The following is an 18694-nucleotide window of genomic DNA, read 5'->3' as shown; positions in this document are numbered from 1 at the left end:
TGGAACGAGTGCAGAGGACAACAAAATTTATGAGAGGAACAAAGGTGTGCTCTTACAACAAAAGGTTTCAGTTCTGCAAATTGCAGCGTCTGGAGACTAGGCTCTTGCGAGGTGATCTGATCGAGATGTTTAAATCTTTGGTTGGCTTAGGCAAACTCAATGCTGATGGAATTCTTCCTCTTGCTCAGACTATGCACATCAGGGAACATAAATTCAAGTCGAGTTTAGCTTGAGATGCTGATTTGCGGAAGTTTTCCCTTCACTCAACGATTGGTTGATGCGGAACACGCTTCCATCTGCTGTTGTGGAAAGGCATAGTTTGAATAAATTGAAGGAAGAACTTGAATAATACAATACAGTACTAACAAACTATTGGGGAGGAGATTAGTAGATGAAATGTTTTTCCTTTTTTTTTTTTGTGGGTGGTGTTGTATTAGCTTGCTTTCTTACATCATTACCACTACTAATACTAATAGTATACAGCACTAATAATAATTCAGTGCCTATGGGCGTAAAATCCATCCCTGCGCATAATATAATCACAAAGGTTTATCTTAATATTTTTTTTGTAGGCAAAAAAAAATTTAATTTTAAGGTTCACACTTTTGCTTTTTCTAATTAGCATAAACCAACCCCATTGCTAATTTGCAAATCAAAATTTTTCTTAAGCGAAAATGAAATCCGCAGTTAACTGCCATTTGTTTTTATTAACTTATTTCCTTTTTTTTTTCCTCCTCGCTTCCTTGCTTTTTGAAAACAAATGGAGTACCCACCTCCAACACTAATAATCCGCCACTCGCCACTTCCGTTCTCCAGTCCTTGACATGTGACGAATCCCTGAAGTTATGGTGCCAAGATTAGTGCGAGCATTAATAACGAGATGGCTGCTGGGAGCAATCCACTGCTTGTTCAGAGCAGTCACACTGCGCATCCACGTGAACTCGCACGTTTCGTTCTATAGCAAAGAGCTTCCATTGTCAGCTTTATAATGGTGGCAAGCGTTAAAGTTTAGCCAGTAATATTTCACGCACTGTTCCCCATCATGTTTTTTTTCTTGTGATAACAGACTCAGCTTTAATGAAGGAAAAAAAACGAGCTGCACTTCAGCCCAAACTATGCGATGCTGAACGAGGGTAAAACTGAGTGCAGAGGTGCAAGATTTCTGTTCGGTGGACTGTGTTAAAGTTACCTGTCCGGAGAAAGATGACCAATCTGTTTTCCATTAAGTTAATTGTACTCGGAAGCAAACTAGTTGGGAAATCAGGTAGGCTTGTTTTTCTCTTTTCATTTTCACATTAAAAGAAAACTTAAATCCTTCACCTCTTGCAGAGTCTCCATCCAAATTTTTTAATTACAAAATGCTGCTCAGAATTTATTGGTTTTTGCTAAGAATTTAATATCTTGGTATTGATGGCGTGTCACTAAGAAATCGTTTTGGAATCATAAAACTATAATCGCAGTATATGAGGAAAATGGGTTCAATGTACTCGTTTTCAAACTGGCAATTTGTAGCTGGAAGTTAATCTTAAGACGTCAGTGTTATGGATGTAAATAGACGATCTGAATTATTTTAACTAGTTATCATTTTAAATAATATCTCCAATAAACCGTGGGTGCATCTGAATTTAGTATTTTTCTTATCTAGTTGGAGAGTAAACAATCTGGGAAGTGATTAATGTGCATAAAACATATGAATTAAGTACGGGTCTAAAATCAGCAATCTTTCCACATCTATATTCATAACACGCTGCCCATTTATCTTAATAAACTGAGCCAGGAAACTTGCTAAACATATTAACTAGGTAACGAAATGCTGCGCATATTGCTTTTGTCGTTTAAAGATTGGTAATACTGAAGTGGGCAGCGCAGGAATAATTAATTGTCCACCAATCTTCTTGTTTATGTAGTTAAAATGAAATAGATTCAATTAGTTAAATAGATGTATTTGTTTGTTTTTAAGAATTATTAAGGAACATAAATTACAACCTAAAAGGGACATAAGATGGTCTGGAAAGAAAATGAACGCAGAGTTCATTATTTACAAGAAAATACGCGAAGCTATGGGGGCTGCATTTATAAAAATAAATTGTTTCTCGCTCACGTAAAAAACATTGTAAATCTTGTCTTAGAAAGTCTCTTGTGAAAAATTTCTCTTCACCACCACCATCATATTTTCTTGGCCACATTGCAAGTCCATGACAGCCGGAACTCAATCAGAACTTCATTCTGTTTTCCTAGATCACTCCTTCAGCACACATTTCTCCTATTGTCACTTTTAAGTCTTTTACTTCCTTTCATTCGTCTTAAAGTAAGTTGTTTATTGTTCTGTGTTTAAATTCCTTCATTTCAAACTAAGAGAAATGTTATTTCCCTTATTTCCACTAAGATGCTGCTTAGAACGTTTGAAAATCTAAGTAAGGAAAAAAGGAGTTACTTGCCCAATTGGAAAGACAGTATTGGTTGAGCGAATTAAAATATTTCTTGAAGTAAAAAATAATACTCGCAATTTTTCTTTCCTTTTCTTTTTCTTAAGGGTTTACCTCAAGTCTCAGATAAGAGAATTTAATATGCTCCAGAACATAATTAAATAATGATGAAAATCAATAATACCGCAATAATTTTCTTTTATCAGTAGCATTTAAACAGCAGTGACGCGATTTTAATAATAGAAGATATAAGATCAACGAGAGTGTCAGTAAGAATTTGGATCGTTTAAGGTTACTATGTAGGCAATTAAGGCTGTAAGGCGTCAGTAAATTGTGTGTATTATGTACTGGTTGTACGCAGAGTGCGCTGAGAATTTGTTAACACGGACTCGCTAGAGAAGAAATTCAACTAAGGGTTGAATTCCCCGATTAAAATAGTGCGTTAAATTTTATCGACGCTTTTCTTAAACATGGGGCTCGGATAATCACCAAAAATATAACAACGGGCTCCTGCGAACTCTCCGTTCCCCTCCTGCACACCTCTAGCTGTGTGCACGTGAGGGAGAGATCGTTTCCAGGAGGAGGAAAACACCCTTTACTTCCGCATGAGACTAGTCACTTCAAAAAAATAAATAAAAAGCCTTTTTAGAGAATTTCCATGGTCTCAGACTCGAATTCGACCTCAGATCTTTTCCAAACGGGTGACGACTGGCAGTCATGGGGGACGTATCGCTAAGATGCGAAAATAGCTGTGGTTGGCAGAGTTCCAGAGTATTTCATTGAAAAGATGTGGAGTTCTGTTTTGCTTTTTTGATAGTTTGTTAAAAATGAAAAGCACGTGTTAATAGAACAGAACAGAGGTGCCCAAAGTTTATGTACTGGATACAAAGAAAGACATGTTTTACCACGTGTAATGGGAAAACAAAAATAGATTTTTATTGATACTCATGTCAAATAGCAGATAACGTTTCAGGATTCTTTTCGAATCCTGTCATCAGATGAAAAGGGGTCTTTAGGTTAAAAAAGGAAACGAATTTATTAAATGTGGTAGATAATTGCATTGCAGGTCAGATGGCATTAAAAATACGCAATCCTGAAATGATACTCGCAAAAAGTTAATATTTGATACGCTTCAATAAAAAAACAACATTTTTTCTAAATTAAAATTAAATTGAATTTAATTTATTTTCTTTATATATTTATTTTAAATTTTTTGCCAAATTCCTGACTGAGAGCGTAAACTGGGAAGGAGTTATACTTAAAGCGATTTTCTGTCATAAATAGACCAGGGAAATATTTCGTATTTCAGGCTGTGAAAGACTTTCTTTTTTTTGTTTATTTTTGTCACTAAAGTGTGTTTCAAGTTTCGATGTGATTGCCAGAAGGGAAGCAGCACTGATGTCGTTTAGATAAGCGGGCTGGATGACTTATTGGTGCAAGATAACCGGGTATGAAATGCTCGCGAGCTCCGATTACGCTTAATTTAGCGTAGCTAAGGGAACAGACAGCTTTTTAATAGAGAATTACGTAAGGCTAGTTTTGTGGTGGAGGAAAGGATGATCCATCTCAGCCTCGTGCATGCTTTAGTAATCGGACTGAAACGCTCTTTTTCTTTTTCTTTTCTCGATGTTTCTAACGTCTTATAATAGACAAGTGACGACCTCCCATGATACTCAGTCAACGCACGGCGCAAGACACTTTTTCAGGTCACTGCATACCTGCTACTTCTCCGTGGCTAATTATTTTTGCTCTCACACGAGAGCGTGAGACCGGCGTTCTCGCAGAAGTGAGTTACGCGTGCCCATTGACCACCTTCTACTATCTTCTTGCTGGAGTCTGAAACAGAGAAAATAATTATAGTTATAAATTTCACAAAATGTAGAAGGGATTTTTGAAATAACGCATTCCTATTCCACTGGAGACTACTCGAGTTATGAAATAGATGAAAGTGTTTGCCCCTCTTCCCAAATAAAGCAACTAAGGCTATAAGGCGTCAAAGTTAAATTGCGTTGCATTCCATAGTGATTTTTTGTTTTGTTGGAAGAAAAACCAGAATTTCTGTGAACAAAATGTTGAAAGACCATCTAAGTCGGCCACAGTGTGGAAAAATGGTAGTAAAAATTTCTTGTTCAGGACTTGGGCAGAAGAAGAAGAAGTGGTGTAATAATGACAGGAATTCTTTTAGATTTTTAATGGTGTAATTCGTCGAAGATTCTTCTGTGGTGTTTCTGTGTAGACTTCGCAGGAAAAGTACACGTGAATTTTGTTTTGTTTACTTTTCAATTCCTGCATAAAGCTAGAAGCAGTTCTGGTGCCAGCCTTTCCATAACTGTTGTCACTTGGATATATCCAATAGTTTCCATTGCTGTCCACGAAAAGAGAACTGGTGAGCATTTGCAGGGGTCTTCTTTATTTTTCTTGTTGTAGAATAGGAATTCTGAGAGGGCTACAGAAAGGGACTTTCCATCTTGTGTGCGATATAATTCAGGATTGAACAACAGTGTATCCAGTAGATGCATTTGCTCGTGGAAATGGTGCCATTGCTACTTTGAGTACAGCGGAAGTGCTTTCTCCTCTGGTAGATGTTACGAGTATAATCTATGGTGGGAGAGTAGGCATGTTTTATTTTCCTTCCATTATGGAGGAAAAGGTTCGAAATTATGTAATTTTGTCTTTAAAGGAGAGCACATTCACTTCCAGCGAGAACGTTGAATGTTTGCTTGAATTTGACAGTTGATAGGCGGGGGTTAGCACTTTGAATGTGTGCCAAAGAATACTTGCCATCTTCTAGTTAATGAATTGACTTTTTTTTTTCTGAGTGAGGACGTTATACGTATCTGTACCATTTTTTCGAGCTCTCTTGAAGCAGCTGTCTAATAATTATTATTATTTATTTATTTGTTTTTAGTAGAGCCCAGATGCAGCGAGGACCAAAGAGCTAGAATACAGTCCAACTGGGTGTTAATACATTTTGTATTGCATTGTTTCATATGTTTATCTATTTCTCGGGGTTCGGTTTCCTTTATGTTTTGTTTAACTGTTTACTTAAATAAAAATAAAAATAACTTGGACCTTAACCAGCAACCTTTTTAAATGTGGATTCTTTGACAGACAATAATGAATCAGGGCGAGGAATTCGGCGATCCATTTCTGCATCAGTCGCTTTTCGATTTAAGGATTATTGTAGTGAAAGTTCAAGTAAAGGGTTAACACGACATAGAAATGCAACGTTGGATACGCTGCATCTCATTTTGGCACGATATTGCATCTCTCTCTCTCTCTCTCTCTCTCTCTCTCTCTCTCTCTCTCTCTCTCTCTCTCTCTCTCTCGGTAGCCGAGAATTTGTTCCGAATATATTAATTGGAGTGTGGAGTTGCTCCGGTTAAGCGCTAATATTGCGCCGAAAAACTCTCCTCAGGAAGCCATTCTCTGCTATAATAATAAAGTAATAATAACACGGGGGAGAGGGGAAACACATCCACGAGCATCAGGCACGCGCACAGGAGATGACCTAGATTCTCTTAATATGTGTTTTCGTTTGAGTGCGCAGGAAAAAAAGGGAGACATTATTTCAAGCGAAGTCCTCAGACATTGGGGAACGCTCAAGGTTGCGTTTCTTTAATTATGATAAATGGATTTCTTTAGCGATCCGCATTCCTAGAAATAGCCCCAAAGATTAACGCCACACTTATTTTTTTCTTTTACGTTCTTATTCTCTCCAGGCACGTGGAAGCTGCTAAATACCCTGGGAACTCCTGTCGGGACAATTTGGAGAGCGCCAGCAATTGTGCTCTAATATTTGCCCTCTCACTCGCCAATCTGCAACACACTTCGTTATTTATTGCTTCTTCCTGTAGCCGCAAGAGGGCAGAGTGCTTTTTGAATGCGTCAGGATTTTTATTTTTATCTCTCTCTCGCTCTCTTTTGATTTGAATTGCACTGAACACTCCAGTTGGCTCGCTAACACGTTCTAAAGCTGATTTGTCTGCTTATGAATAACAGATAAGCACCCATTGGGGAATTCTGAATTTAAATTCGACTAAGTAAGTTATTGATATATCCGAGACACAATCGTACGTGAAAACCCCGGGTCGGTTGCAATTCCCGAGATATCCACACCAGTGTGTCTGGTGTGGGTGTGGGTATAAATCTTTCGTCTTGTCCATTCGCATACTGAATTGCACACATGCATCATACCTACGTATCTTACGTATACACTGAGTAGCCCCTTAATAAAGTGGCTACTCAGTGTATAATTAAATTCATTATGAGCTTCACTCCTGGACAGCTTTCAGATGAAGGGTTACACATTTGTACATTGCAACTAGCAAAAAATATAAATGCAAATGTATACTATTTACCAACAGTATTAGTGAATAAACAAAGAACTATCTGGTTAGAAAGAAGGTTTTTGCTCTGTAGTATGACCCCAATGTGCACTAATGATACCAGTAACTGTCCATGAGGAAGTTTCTGTGAATGTTTGATATGTGTAGACTGGAATCTTTCTCCACTCCTGTCGTAAAGCTGTGGTGTTCCCTGCTTGGATTACGAAGTCTTTTTCTCGATTGTTTCAAAGTTCCAAAGGATTCAAATGTGGGTGTGGGTTCTGGGCTGAAAATGGCGATAAAATGAAATTTAGGGGACCATCTAAATTTGATTTATTGACATTATATCTATTTTCAGCAGTGTTTGGTTACTAGCGTAATTAAGGATCCACGCTACTGCCATTTCTCTTTTTTCTACTTTGTTTCCTTTTCTCTTTTTGTCCTTCCTCCCCTTCTTTGTTCATAAGGTACTTCCTGTATTTTATTAATATTTATTCAGGGTATGGCATTTTATAATCACCCCCTGTATAGCATGCAAGCTAGAAGGGCGCAAAAAGAGCACTCACATAGATTATTTGTATAGTTACAATAATATTCGCAATTTTCAGTAAATATTTACAATTGTTATTTGATATATACATAAGTGTAATGAAGTTAAAATATAAACAGAATTGGATAGTCGGGACTCCAGAAGGAGTTTTCTTGAAATCTGGTAAGTTGAAGTTGGGTTAGTAAGTGCAGTTATACAAAGTGGGTATCACCGCTTCTTCGGTTTAAGTGGGACTTTACAGCTTGCTCTTTATTGATATGTACCGGATTTTAGGCATGACTCAAGCAAGGCTGCATTGCAGATTCCCCTGAATTGTTTTTTTTTTGTGTATGCTTTATTTTCAGTTATATTGTAAGGGTTAATTTGAAGTTCATTGAAATATTTTATGGGGTTCGCTGGAAACATACTATTCAGGCAGGCAAGGGTTAACTTTCATCCTTAAAGGAAGGAGAGGATTCGGTGTGCTCTTGTGACGAGTTCATTTATGTTAGGAACATCAACTGTTTTGGTCAATGATTTTGACAGAGTGGCGATATTTTTTACTAGATCGATGACCTTCCAAAGTATCATGTCCTGTAATATCGATAAATTCGATGCCAAATATCTTTTCTTGGCGTCATTCCGGTGCAGAGAACCCATCCTCCTCTATGTCTAAAGCTTAGAGGAGGATGGGTGTGAGACATCTTATTATATATTGGCATATTAAGGACAGTTTATAGCAACCTGTTGACTCCTGCCGGATTACCCAAAATGCCGCATATGTCTTCTTTCTTGTTTATCGGAAATGTTCCTAAAAAGTGAAATTCTCTTCCCAGATTAGTCCAATTCTGTGTGGTACGAAACATTTTGAACTATATTTCCACTGATGAATGCCTGGATATTGTTTTTATAGCGCTTCTGCGTGATAGTCGTCCTTGCAGTTTTTTTCATGGTTCTGTTGTAACCCCGAAATCTCTAAATAATCAACAAATACGTTTATTTGTGCAGCAATGTTTTGATTTATTTCTTCATTGGTTTTGGAATCATTATAGGTGACAAACAACTTCAAGTCGTCGGCGTAAAAGCTGAAATTGGTAAACTTAATGAGAAATGGCTGTAGGACGCTGCAAAGAGGGAAGTGGGTAATACTTCCCTCTTTGCAGCGTCCTGTTACACAGTAATAGTCTAGTACAGTGTTTCTCAAAGGGTGTGCCGCGTCACATTAGTGTGCCGCAAAATTTTCCAAGTGTGCCGCGAAATTTAGAATTTTTTTCTTCTATGACTACGTAGGTGTGCCGCGAGAATTTTTCTTCTTTGAAAAATGTGCCACGAGAGTAAAAAGATTGAGAAACATTGGTCTAGTAGTTGCAGTGCGATATGACGAGTTTCCTTTGGAAGGTTCTGGAGAATAAATATTAATGAGATTATTTTCTATTCTGTATGCTGTACCATCAAAGAATCTGTATGGGTTGATCCAAATGTTGTATATTTGGACGGTATGGGTAAAGAAAAGCCTTAAATTCCTCTAGATTTCATAAGGTATAGTATTCTCTGGGAAGTCCACGCGTCACTGTCGGCCTAGGACTGCTAACATTAAGAAATCGATTAGTGAAGTTGTGAGAACGCAAGTTTCTTGCCATTTGTAGCTGATTATAGAAGGTAGTATTCTACCTTCGTTAACCAACTCATATTAATACCGCATTCCAAACTAGGTACTAGTTTGGAATGCGGTATTAATATGAGTTGGTCAACGAATGACCTATAATATGGTTTGGCCACCAAAGTAACTAATTCCTGATACTCAGGAATTTTATGACGCTAAAATTTGGGGACAGAGGACTTGGGCTATGTGATCCTCTGCCTTAAACTTTAACATCAGAAAGAAGCTCCTGAGTGTCGGTTACTGATTACTTAGATTACATGTTCGGATATACTGAATAGGAAGTTTTGGTTGCCTACAGATACGTTTGAATATACCGAAAAGGAAGGTCTGAATGCCTATACAATCAAGCTTTTACCTGATTACCCAGATAACCGATATGGTTTTTGTCTTAGTGTTGGCGAAATGCTTTGTGAAAGTCAGACCACACTCAGTCCTTGTCAGGCCGAGATCTGTATGATGAGAAACCTTCTGGACCTGGTATCATTGATAGTTATATTGACGTTGTTCGTTAAATTATTAAAGAATATCTGGGCTGACTTGGCTGTATTTATGCGGATAGTTTCTTTGATATAAAATGACATGCCTCCTCTTTTAAGAGGAGAGATAAAAAGTTTGATATCTTCTGCACAAGTTTGCAGTGAGAGTGAGAGAAGAAGAAGAGTTCTAATAATATAAAAAGGGATGGCAGAACTGGAAGTTTGGGTGGAGGACTCATCTGTAAATGGTGTGGTTGGAAGTTCTTGTATCCTTGAGATAAAGAATCGAATATTTTATTTCTAGTCATAGTCATACTTTCCAAGACCGCCTTATTGAGATTACCATGGCTGTTTGCCGGCCCTCTCTCGCTAATATCTTATGTTTACAGTGTAATTTAGACCAGATTTAAAGGCAGACTAGAGTGCTCTGAAAGGAACGTTCAGATCTTCCACCTTGAAGCAACATGGCTACCACTGAGATTGTTAAGAGTAGTATATGGGTAAGTAGCATGCAATCTAGTCAAAGGAAAAAAAACACCTTTATTTATAAGGAGAGAGGGGATGTTTTTGATATTTTTATAAGGATATGCTTATTTTGATCTGCCATCACGAAAGAAAATTGGAACATTATTATTATTCGTTTCCATTATTTCATTAATCGAAATGCGGAAATTAGATTCTGTTTTACTTACAGAATTTTTTGTTTGCATTGGAAATGAAGTCCTTCAGGCTGATTTAGAAAAATGTATTTAAGTTGAAGGAGTCATTGATGATGACTCTCATTGACCAGAATCCTCTAATCTTATGAATTAATTTACTTATATTACGTTATTTTTGTACATTTCTCTTCAGTGTTTTGCTCACAAATTTAGCACTGTTACATTTTCTGGCCGCGGATTTTATTTCTTAAACAACGGCACTGCATAGCTTGAGGATATCGTAGGAATATTTTCTGCGAAATCCCGCTTAGAACAGTTATTTTCATTCAACATTTTTTTCCTGTTTATTGAGTCTTGTTATTTAAATCTGTAAGGCAGCTATTGTTGCTGTGTTCCGCTGTAGAGCCATTCATGCTGGGACCACTAATAAATCAAGAATATTTTTTCTTTCCCTGTTTCTTTTTTGTCTTCGTCCAAGTCTGAGACTCCCATTGCTACCATTAAGTGGGGCACTTCATGTGGTGAGACAGAAACATCCGTTTAAGCTGACGGTTGTAAATCACGTTTGTAATTAATCGTTAGCCTTGTCTCGAGTGAAGTGGAAATGTTGTGCAGTAGTCATTACCCTTATCTGCGTGCTGGGAATATTCGAGGAACGCCTGTTTGATTTTCTTGTAAAGCTCACTGAAGGAGTTATGGACGCTTGACAATCAATGAGCCAAAAGATGAAGGAAAGTGTCAGAATCGAAGTAAACCACACACAGTTCGTGCAAGTGATGTATCCCTTCCTTCTTCCTTGTAGAAAGAAATCGCTGCCCTGGCACCTTTCCCACCTCCTTATACTAAAATCGAACGTTGTGTTTTAATCTCCAACCCCTCCCTCTCTCTTTATAGAGAGATCTTTGATGCTGAGTTACGGGGAGGTTCTTTTGGCAAATTCTCTGCAAAAGTGACTCATCCGAAACCCATAGCATGACGAGGTTAATGGAACATGTGACCTCAATTTAGTTCTCGCAATAAATGCACAGATACAGTTGTACTGCCCTTGGTGTTTTCATGGGTCAGGAAATAGCTTTTGAAGTAATTTTTTTCCAAGTACGAATCTGAGCACAGTTTAGTACGAAGACAGGAAATTTTGGAAGACAGTCGGTTGCATTCAACTCCTCCATTTTATATTTCACGGATTGCTTTTATTTAAAAAATCTTCACTATTCATTTTGTACATCTCATTATTCAAGAACACGTATAGAACTCCTTCTCTTCTGGATTCGTACAGTCAAATTCCAGTTATTCTGCTCGAAATTTCGGTTATTCAAATTTTTTTCGAAGTTTTTTTAAGCTTTTGTTTCTTAAATTTAATTTCATTATCTTATAGCTCTGAAGCGTGTAACTATGCCCAGTGTAATAAAAGATGTGTTTATAAAACTTATTTATTCGAATAAATATGTTTGTCCATCCGCGCCAGAACTCCTTTTTAACAATTGAGGTTATTTGTTAATCGAACAGATTCCCTCCCTCCCACAGGAACAATCCACTGCAGAATTATACAACAAGGGTGTATTTGCCATATCTTAGTTCATTCGCACTTAACAATCAGGGATATTTTAAGAACACGGACAAAAACTCATATTCAAAAAATAGCTCCATGTTTCCAAGATTCCTGCATAATTCCCTTCATAAAGAGCTATTTCGGACAAAGCTGATCATTAGTGTACTGGTCTTGATTAGAGGATGTCTTTCTTATGTGGAAATATTTAACTGTTTCACGTCATCACAGAAAGTAGATTTTGCATTCCTACATAAAATTGCATTCAGGATAAATCAATAACGTTTTAGCCACAACACATGCAGCTGATGTACCCATCACACTGCAATGTTGAAGCCCTAATCAAGAATAGCATTGCTCAAGAAATGGAACGCAATTCATATACAAGTCCTTGTAGTAATGTAATGAACAGGAGATGTAGCATCCTATTTAACTACTAAGGAATACCAACTTAGTAGCACAAAAGTCCGAACCAACATCTTAAAAAGCAAGGCACCGATTCGCTATTCAGAAGTCACCATCATAAGTGGCAGTCTCGCTGTGGTGGTCTAATCCACCACAGGAGCCCCCAGTTTCTTCAACACGAACCCAGCCACCAGAGATGACAGATGTGCTTCAAGGGTGATGCATCACAAATTCAGACTCAAATCTGGTCCCTAAATGCTGACCCCTACCTCAACATCGAGATCAATTTCATAGTTGATTTATCAGTTCATATAGGTCGCATACCACTGTAGGAGATATTTCCCAGTCGCAGACAACTTCCGATCTTCTATCTAAATTGCCACAAGACAACTTCCACTCACTTGTTCGAATGAAGTTCTATATGACCAAAACAGAATCAGAGCCATTCATTCGTTAGGGGCCAGAACTTTAACCAGGGGCCAGAACTTTTCATCATCAGACTAACCATTGAAACGCCTATGCCTGTTTCCAGAGAGCAATATTTTTCGTCATGTCAGCCCACAAACATCTGCACAAATGCATGCCATTCATCTCACAAACCGCCATCATTATTCGAAACGGTTACCTCATATCCTGTGCTTACCCCGTTTCAAATAATTTCCATTTCGAAAGCTGCTAACCAGCCATATCTATCCATGAGTGCAAAATGCACCTTAATTATTGCACCCGAGGGACACATACTAATGCATCTAAAAAGGTATGGAACAGAGTTCTGTGCAACGCAATGAAAGCCAATAAAGTACAGATGTATTGTAGAAGATCCAATTTCATTGTACCGCAATGAGATACAACTGCGATGCAGGCAGAAAACCAACTTCCAGAGCATCACAAGTAGAAGCATGGAACACTGAAGCACAGCGTACCATTAGGACAAATGTGGACATGTGTTATTGTTAGGGCGGCTTCTAGAACGGCAGTTCAAATCCTCCTCGTTTCTCTGTGAATAGCACTACCTCTGCAAAAAGGCCAGATATATGAACAGTGTTAGTTTGTGTGTATAATATGTTGTGTTGTTCTGGCCGCTTGTCTACTCAAAAGCCGCAATCACCTGAAAAGCTGCTTCTAAATACTAAGGAAGGTGGGCCAGTGTCCAGCAGATCTTATACCATATCAATACGAGAGTCTGACTCACCTGATGTCAAAAAGTCGACCAGATTCCTCTGAGGGCCTGTTCCAGAGCGGAAAAAATCCCGTGGCATTAAAAAAATAATAATAATAAATAAATATATATATAAATAGATATAATAAATAAAAAAGGACGAACAGAATAATGATTTGAACAACGGAGTTTATTTTATTACATACACTGACCAAAAAAAAAAAAAAAAAAATACCAACCTTTGTTCCATATCGAAGAAGGGTGCCTTTATTTCGAATAAAATTAAAACTTTATTTCTGTAAGGTTTAGTGCGTTTTGGTTTAATTGTGACTACTCATCCAGAAAAATATCGCGTAACTGCGATGACGTTAAAGGAAGAGGACTTCGTTGCCGAATAGTTCTCTCCAGCATATCCCACATGTTCTCAATAGGATTAAGATCAGGTGAATGGGAGGGCCACGGAAGATGGTGGAAATCAGTATTATGTTCTCCGAACCATTCTTGAAAAATTCTGGCACAATGCGCTGTTGCATTGTCATCCATAAAGTGGCCATCACCTTCGGGATAAAAGTGTAACATTGTAGGGCGCAGTAGATCTGATTCTAAATTCAGTTATATCCTGGACGACATACATTGACCTTCTCCTGGTATCAATAGACCCAGTCCGTGCCAAAAAACATTCATCATACCATGATACCACTTTCAGATGCTTGGGTTGTCTTAACATGCAGGCGCAATATGGCCTGAGCAGCCCTTGCGCCAAAAATAACAACAACAACTTAACATGCAGAGTCTATCGCTTCGTGAGATTCTCGCCACACTCTCTGCCTACCATCAGTGCAAAATAAAGTGTATCGTGATTCGTCTGACCACATAATTTTCTGTCATTGTTCTCTCTCCAATCAAAACGTTCTCGGTCTCGGCACCACTGCAAGCGGATTTTTCTGTTTTTCTCTGAAACAAGTGGCTTCTGAATAGGCAGGTGTCAATACTCAATTTCTTCAATTCCCTGCTCATGGTACTGGTTGAACCAGGACAGTTCTGTTATTGGTTGAATCCAGATGTTATTTGCTGCACACTTGATGTCCTATCTTTCTGTACGGTCCTCCTTAGAGTACGATGGCTTCGCTCTTGAAGTATTAGTTTTCTGCCTTAGAGATATGGAAGAACTACTCGCGTTCCAGTCATTTAAAACCTTTGAGATATATACTCTTGAGAAACCAATTATGTTTTTCGTTTCTTGAAAGGTGGCTCCTGCTAAACGTGCACACACGATAAGAACTCAATACGTGGGTCGAACTATGACAGATATGGCCACGCTGACATTTCTACGTAATACGAGCGAATATTTTCACGAATATGGTGTCCATAACATGTCCGGTAAAAACAGTCAACACACTCGCAGAATTTGTCACACAAGCCCCAATTAGATTGTGCCGAAATTTTAATAAATTAAATAGAGACCACAAATAGCGCCTTAAGGAGCCTTCGCCAATAACAAAGCCCAAGATAGAGTATTCGCACACACCCGAATGTCACACCTCCAGTCGACAGTTAAGCTATGTTTTTTTAATTTTCCCAATTATTTTTTCTTTATTCGTTTCTGCAGCTAGTCGCGGAAAGCGTTTTAAGTGGACACATTTGGCTAAAATGTATTTCGGGATTTGTTTTAAAACGAATTACTGCTGTTGTTGTTGTAATTGGGTTTTAGGAGCATCGACAACTAAGGCCATATTTCTTTGTACACTGTCTGTAAATTGCGTGTGTTTTGAGGTTGATTTTCTGTTTTCTGGACGAAAAATCCGAGTTTCCTGGAGAAAAAACCATGCTACCCTCGCCTCAGACTGATTAACTTACCCACGTTGTGAAAAAGGCCCATAAAAATTCTCACCTCATCGACGGGATTCGAACTCAGGTCTTTTCCACCCGGTGTGGGGGGGGGGGGATGGTGATTCTGAAAACTGTGTTACCCACGAGGGAAAGTTTCTGACAAAGATTTACATAATAGTCAATTTATTGAATTTTTTTCTATGAAGTTTATGAATCACATCGATGTGGTTGAGGTTATACAGAAGTGGAATGAACCCTATATTTTTATTGCAGGCGCATTGATCTTAGCGTGTTGATCAATGCGCGACATTGATCGCGAATTGATTTAAAAAGTTTTGACAACACACTTTGTTCTTTGAAGAATATTTTTTTTCTATAGTTCCTCTATTTAACTTTCTATTAACAGGGATTTTTCTCTGTACACTTCAATGAATTGCGTAATAAATTCTTTGGGGATGTTAAAAGCAATACCCAAAACTAGAGACATGGCATGAGCTGCACGTTAGCAATTTGTTTTAGCAATAATCCTGGAAATCAGGGTATTACCTTTTGACAGATGAAGAAATAGTTTCATCATTAAATATTTATCCGAATCAGACAGGAATTGAAAATGAAGAAGGTGAGCGGGGGGGGGGGTGCTTTGTGGTGATTATGTATATACATGTATGTGCTAAGGAAAGTTACAGCAATGGAAGCGTTTAATATTTTTCTTGCAATTCAGTCCATCTACTAGATGGACCGAATTGCAAGAAAATTATTAAACTACTAGCGATCCGGGCCATCTACTAGATGGAACGGATCGCAAGAAAAAATGAATGAGAACTAGCATGTTTGATAAAAATACAGAATTTTGCTCAGAACATTGGCAGTTATTTTACAATAAAAATGCTAAGCATTTTTATTGTAAAATGCAAATTCTGAGAGGTATTGTTGTTGGTTTTGCTCATCTGATGGGTTTCATGATCCTAACCAAAGGAAAGTTGTCCAGAGTGATTTTGAGGATCACTAATTTGAGTAACGTTTAATAAACAAAGGTGTTGTATAATTAATTAAATTCAATTATAATCAATAAAATTTGCGTAAATTTTAACACTTATGTAGCTCAAATATTTGCTATGAGATTTATTTGTTTGTTTGCATTATGTTTCGTGACTCAGTTGTCATAGCGGTGGTGTTTACAGCTCGTTAGACGGCTTTCTTCATCTGGACTACACCACACACTGATTAGTACGGACTGCGGGAGAAAGTAATCACGTTCCTCACGGTCACATTATGTAGGTCGTTTCAAAGTTGCTAGGTGGCGTGCTTTACCCCCAAGGAATAGGTGTATGCGAGTCACAATCATTACACTTTCCATTTATGGAGAGACGCGTGAGTTTGTGTCTACTTGAAAGGAAAATGCACGTACGGCGTACTCACGGAATACCTGTCTCTCGTGGTCGCCAGGTGAAGGGCAGGAATAACTACTAGTTCTTATACCTTGACTCTCTGGGTGAAACAACTCGTGGTATGGATCGTTTTCTGTCAGTAATATTGAGGGTTCGTAAAACGAATGTCGAATTCTGCCAGTGGTGTACTGTATGGAGTATTTCAGTGCCACGAGGTGACTGACATCTTTTACCAATTAAATAGTTGTAGTGGAATGTTACAACTGTACTACCAACTACCATCTACCAACATTGGTAGATGGTCGCAGACCATCTACCAATGTTGGTAGATGGTCTGCGACCACACACTTTATGGAATGGTTCGTATATGCGAATTCAATACATCTGAGATTGTAGCGATGACTTTCTGAATGTGTGTGCTTTAGTTAATATCTTTAAAAAATAGTAGGTTCTATAAATTTGTTATTAAGCAGTCCACACATACCGACTTTATCAGCAATAGGGTTGTTTGGAACCAGAAATAAATAATACGTGAGTGATAATGTCCATCCAAGAAGCGACATTGATCATTGATCACTTCATGCTGAAGAAAACGCTGGGTTACTATTCGCGCTCTGACATCGAATTGAAGAATACTTCTTGGAACTGTAGCTGTTCTGCAACCTGCACTGTTTGCTATTCATCTGCAACTGATTTCTGCCGACCACTTCATTTTCAGTCAATCACGAACATCTTAAATATGTCCAACGGTTTACTTGCGTTTTGAAAGGATGACTCTCGAATTTCTGGATGAGATTGTGTTGAGTTGTTTTGAATTCGCGTCGAGGGAACTACGGAAATGAAGCGGCTGTACTGTGTCTTTAAAATTGGATGTATTCTACGACCGGTTTATTGTTCTGTAGATGGAACACTCGATTTTTCTGGGAAAATATCATAAAACTTTCACCTATAGACTGACTTGGTCACAGTGTGAAAAAAGTCCATAAAAGTTTCTCCCTTCGAAGACAGAACTGAGACTTTTCTGGTTTCAGTAGAGCAATGAAAAAAAAATTCAGATCTGGCAGTTGACTTTTGATTTACACTGCGATATATGAATCGACGAAGAAGTGGAATAATTAATTGAACTAAATATATGAACAAATACGTATGAATGAAAACTTTTCTCTTATGATGCTGATCGAATTATCATTATGCGCGTATGATTACTGTTAGAAAGATTTTTAATAGCTCTTAGAGATCTCCTAGAGCTATTAAATTGAAACTACGATTTTGATTCAACACAGTCTTAAAGACATAACACATACACTGATAACTTTGAATAAATTAAATTAATTATTATATTCACATGAAGTAATAAATATCCATAATACTTCATGTAAGTATAATATTAATATTATTTATGACATTTAATTATTCGTAGTTTTTGGTAGGCTACTTTTTGGTTAACTGCATCCTTTTTTGGTAAATCGGCTTGTATATCTTAAGCAGCGAATTCTGCTCGGAAAGAATTGTTATCCTTCACTATATAAGACCCAATTGGTGAAGTTTCCGCTGCTGAAACGAATACCTAATCATTGGATTTAGCAAATTAACGTTCAGCGTCTTCATCAAGAGTTCTCAGGCACCACTTGAGGATGCTGCCTATCGAATTTGATCTTTCTGTCTCTATCTCTCTCTCTCTTTCTACGTTGATTATTTCTGAAGAAATCAAAAAATATGCTTATTGCCGAACGTCTCCAGCAGGCTGATCCTCGAACATTTTGGTAATTACTCTCCATCGATTTGTTTTAGGAAAAAGTGCTTTCTTAAGTACAAATGACAACTTAAATGATAAAAATTAGATTAATATTTTTAATAGGAGTTAGATGGCGAATAATGATGGTAAAAAAATGTTCTGTGCTGAAAACACTGAGGATTTTGCACTCAAGGATTGTGTACCTCTATATTTCATTTGTTAACTGAAAAAAAAAAAAAAATAAACTTGGTTGTTAGATCATTTTTAGAGTTCAAGGGAATTGTCCTACTTCATGTCCTCAAGGTTTTAAATCTAGAAACTGTATCAGTCGTACTTGTTTCAATAATAATAATCCTTGTTTCACTATGAATGATTACTGAAGAATTAAACAAACTGGATTGATGTATCTTGCATATGAATGTTACTCAGTCTAAGTCCACACCTTTCCACACGTTTTTCTATAGCCGCAACCACCACAACAGAATTTTACCAATACCCATAGTGACAGCATTGGTCATAATTGTGCTAATTAGTGCGATAATCAAAGAAC

At 37.7% G+C, this 18694-nt stretch overlaps 1 protein-coding gene across 1 annotated transcript in view; it reads left to right on the top strand.

The window, feature by feature from the left end:
* The first annotated feature begins 986 nt into the window (after positions 1-986).
* Positions 987-18694, top strand: part of LOC150080418 (ras-related and estrogen-regulated growth inhibitor-like protein A) — a 35567-nt gene continuing 17859 nt past the window's right edge. Inside the window, exon 1 of the mRNA XM_090381229.1 lies at positions 987-1264. Within this exon, the coding sequence (XP_090237355.1) occupies positions 1204-1264 (61 nt within the window). The 5' untranslated portion in view covers positions 987-1203. The remainder of the gene's footprint in view (positions 1265-18694) is intronic.

The sequence above is a fragment of the Mastigoproctus giganteus genome, chromosome 9 (genome assembly GCF_048544385.1).
Source record: "Mastigoproctus giganteus isolate SK-2022 chromosome 9, ASM4854438v1, whole genome shotgun sequence".
Lineage (NCBI taxonomy): Eukaryota > Metazoa > Arthropoda > Arachnida > Uropygi > Thelyphonidae > Mastigoproctus > Mastigoproctus giganteus.
The sequence above is the reverse complement of the archived record's forward strand: the minus strand, read 5'-3'. Positions and strand labels throughout refer to the sequence as shown.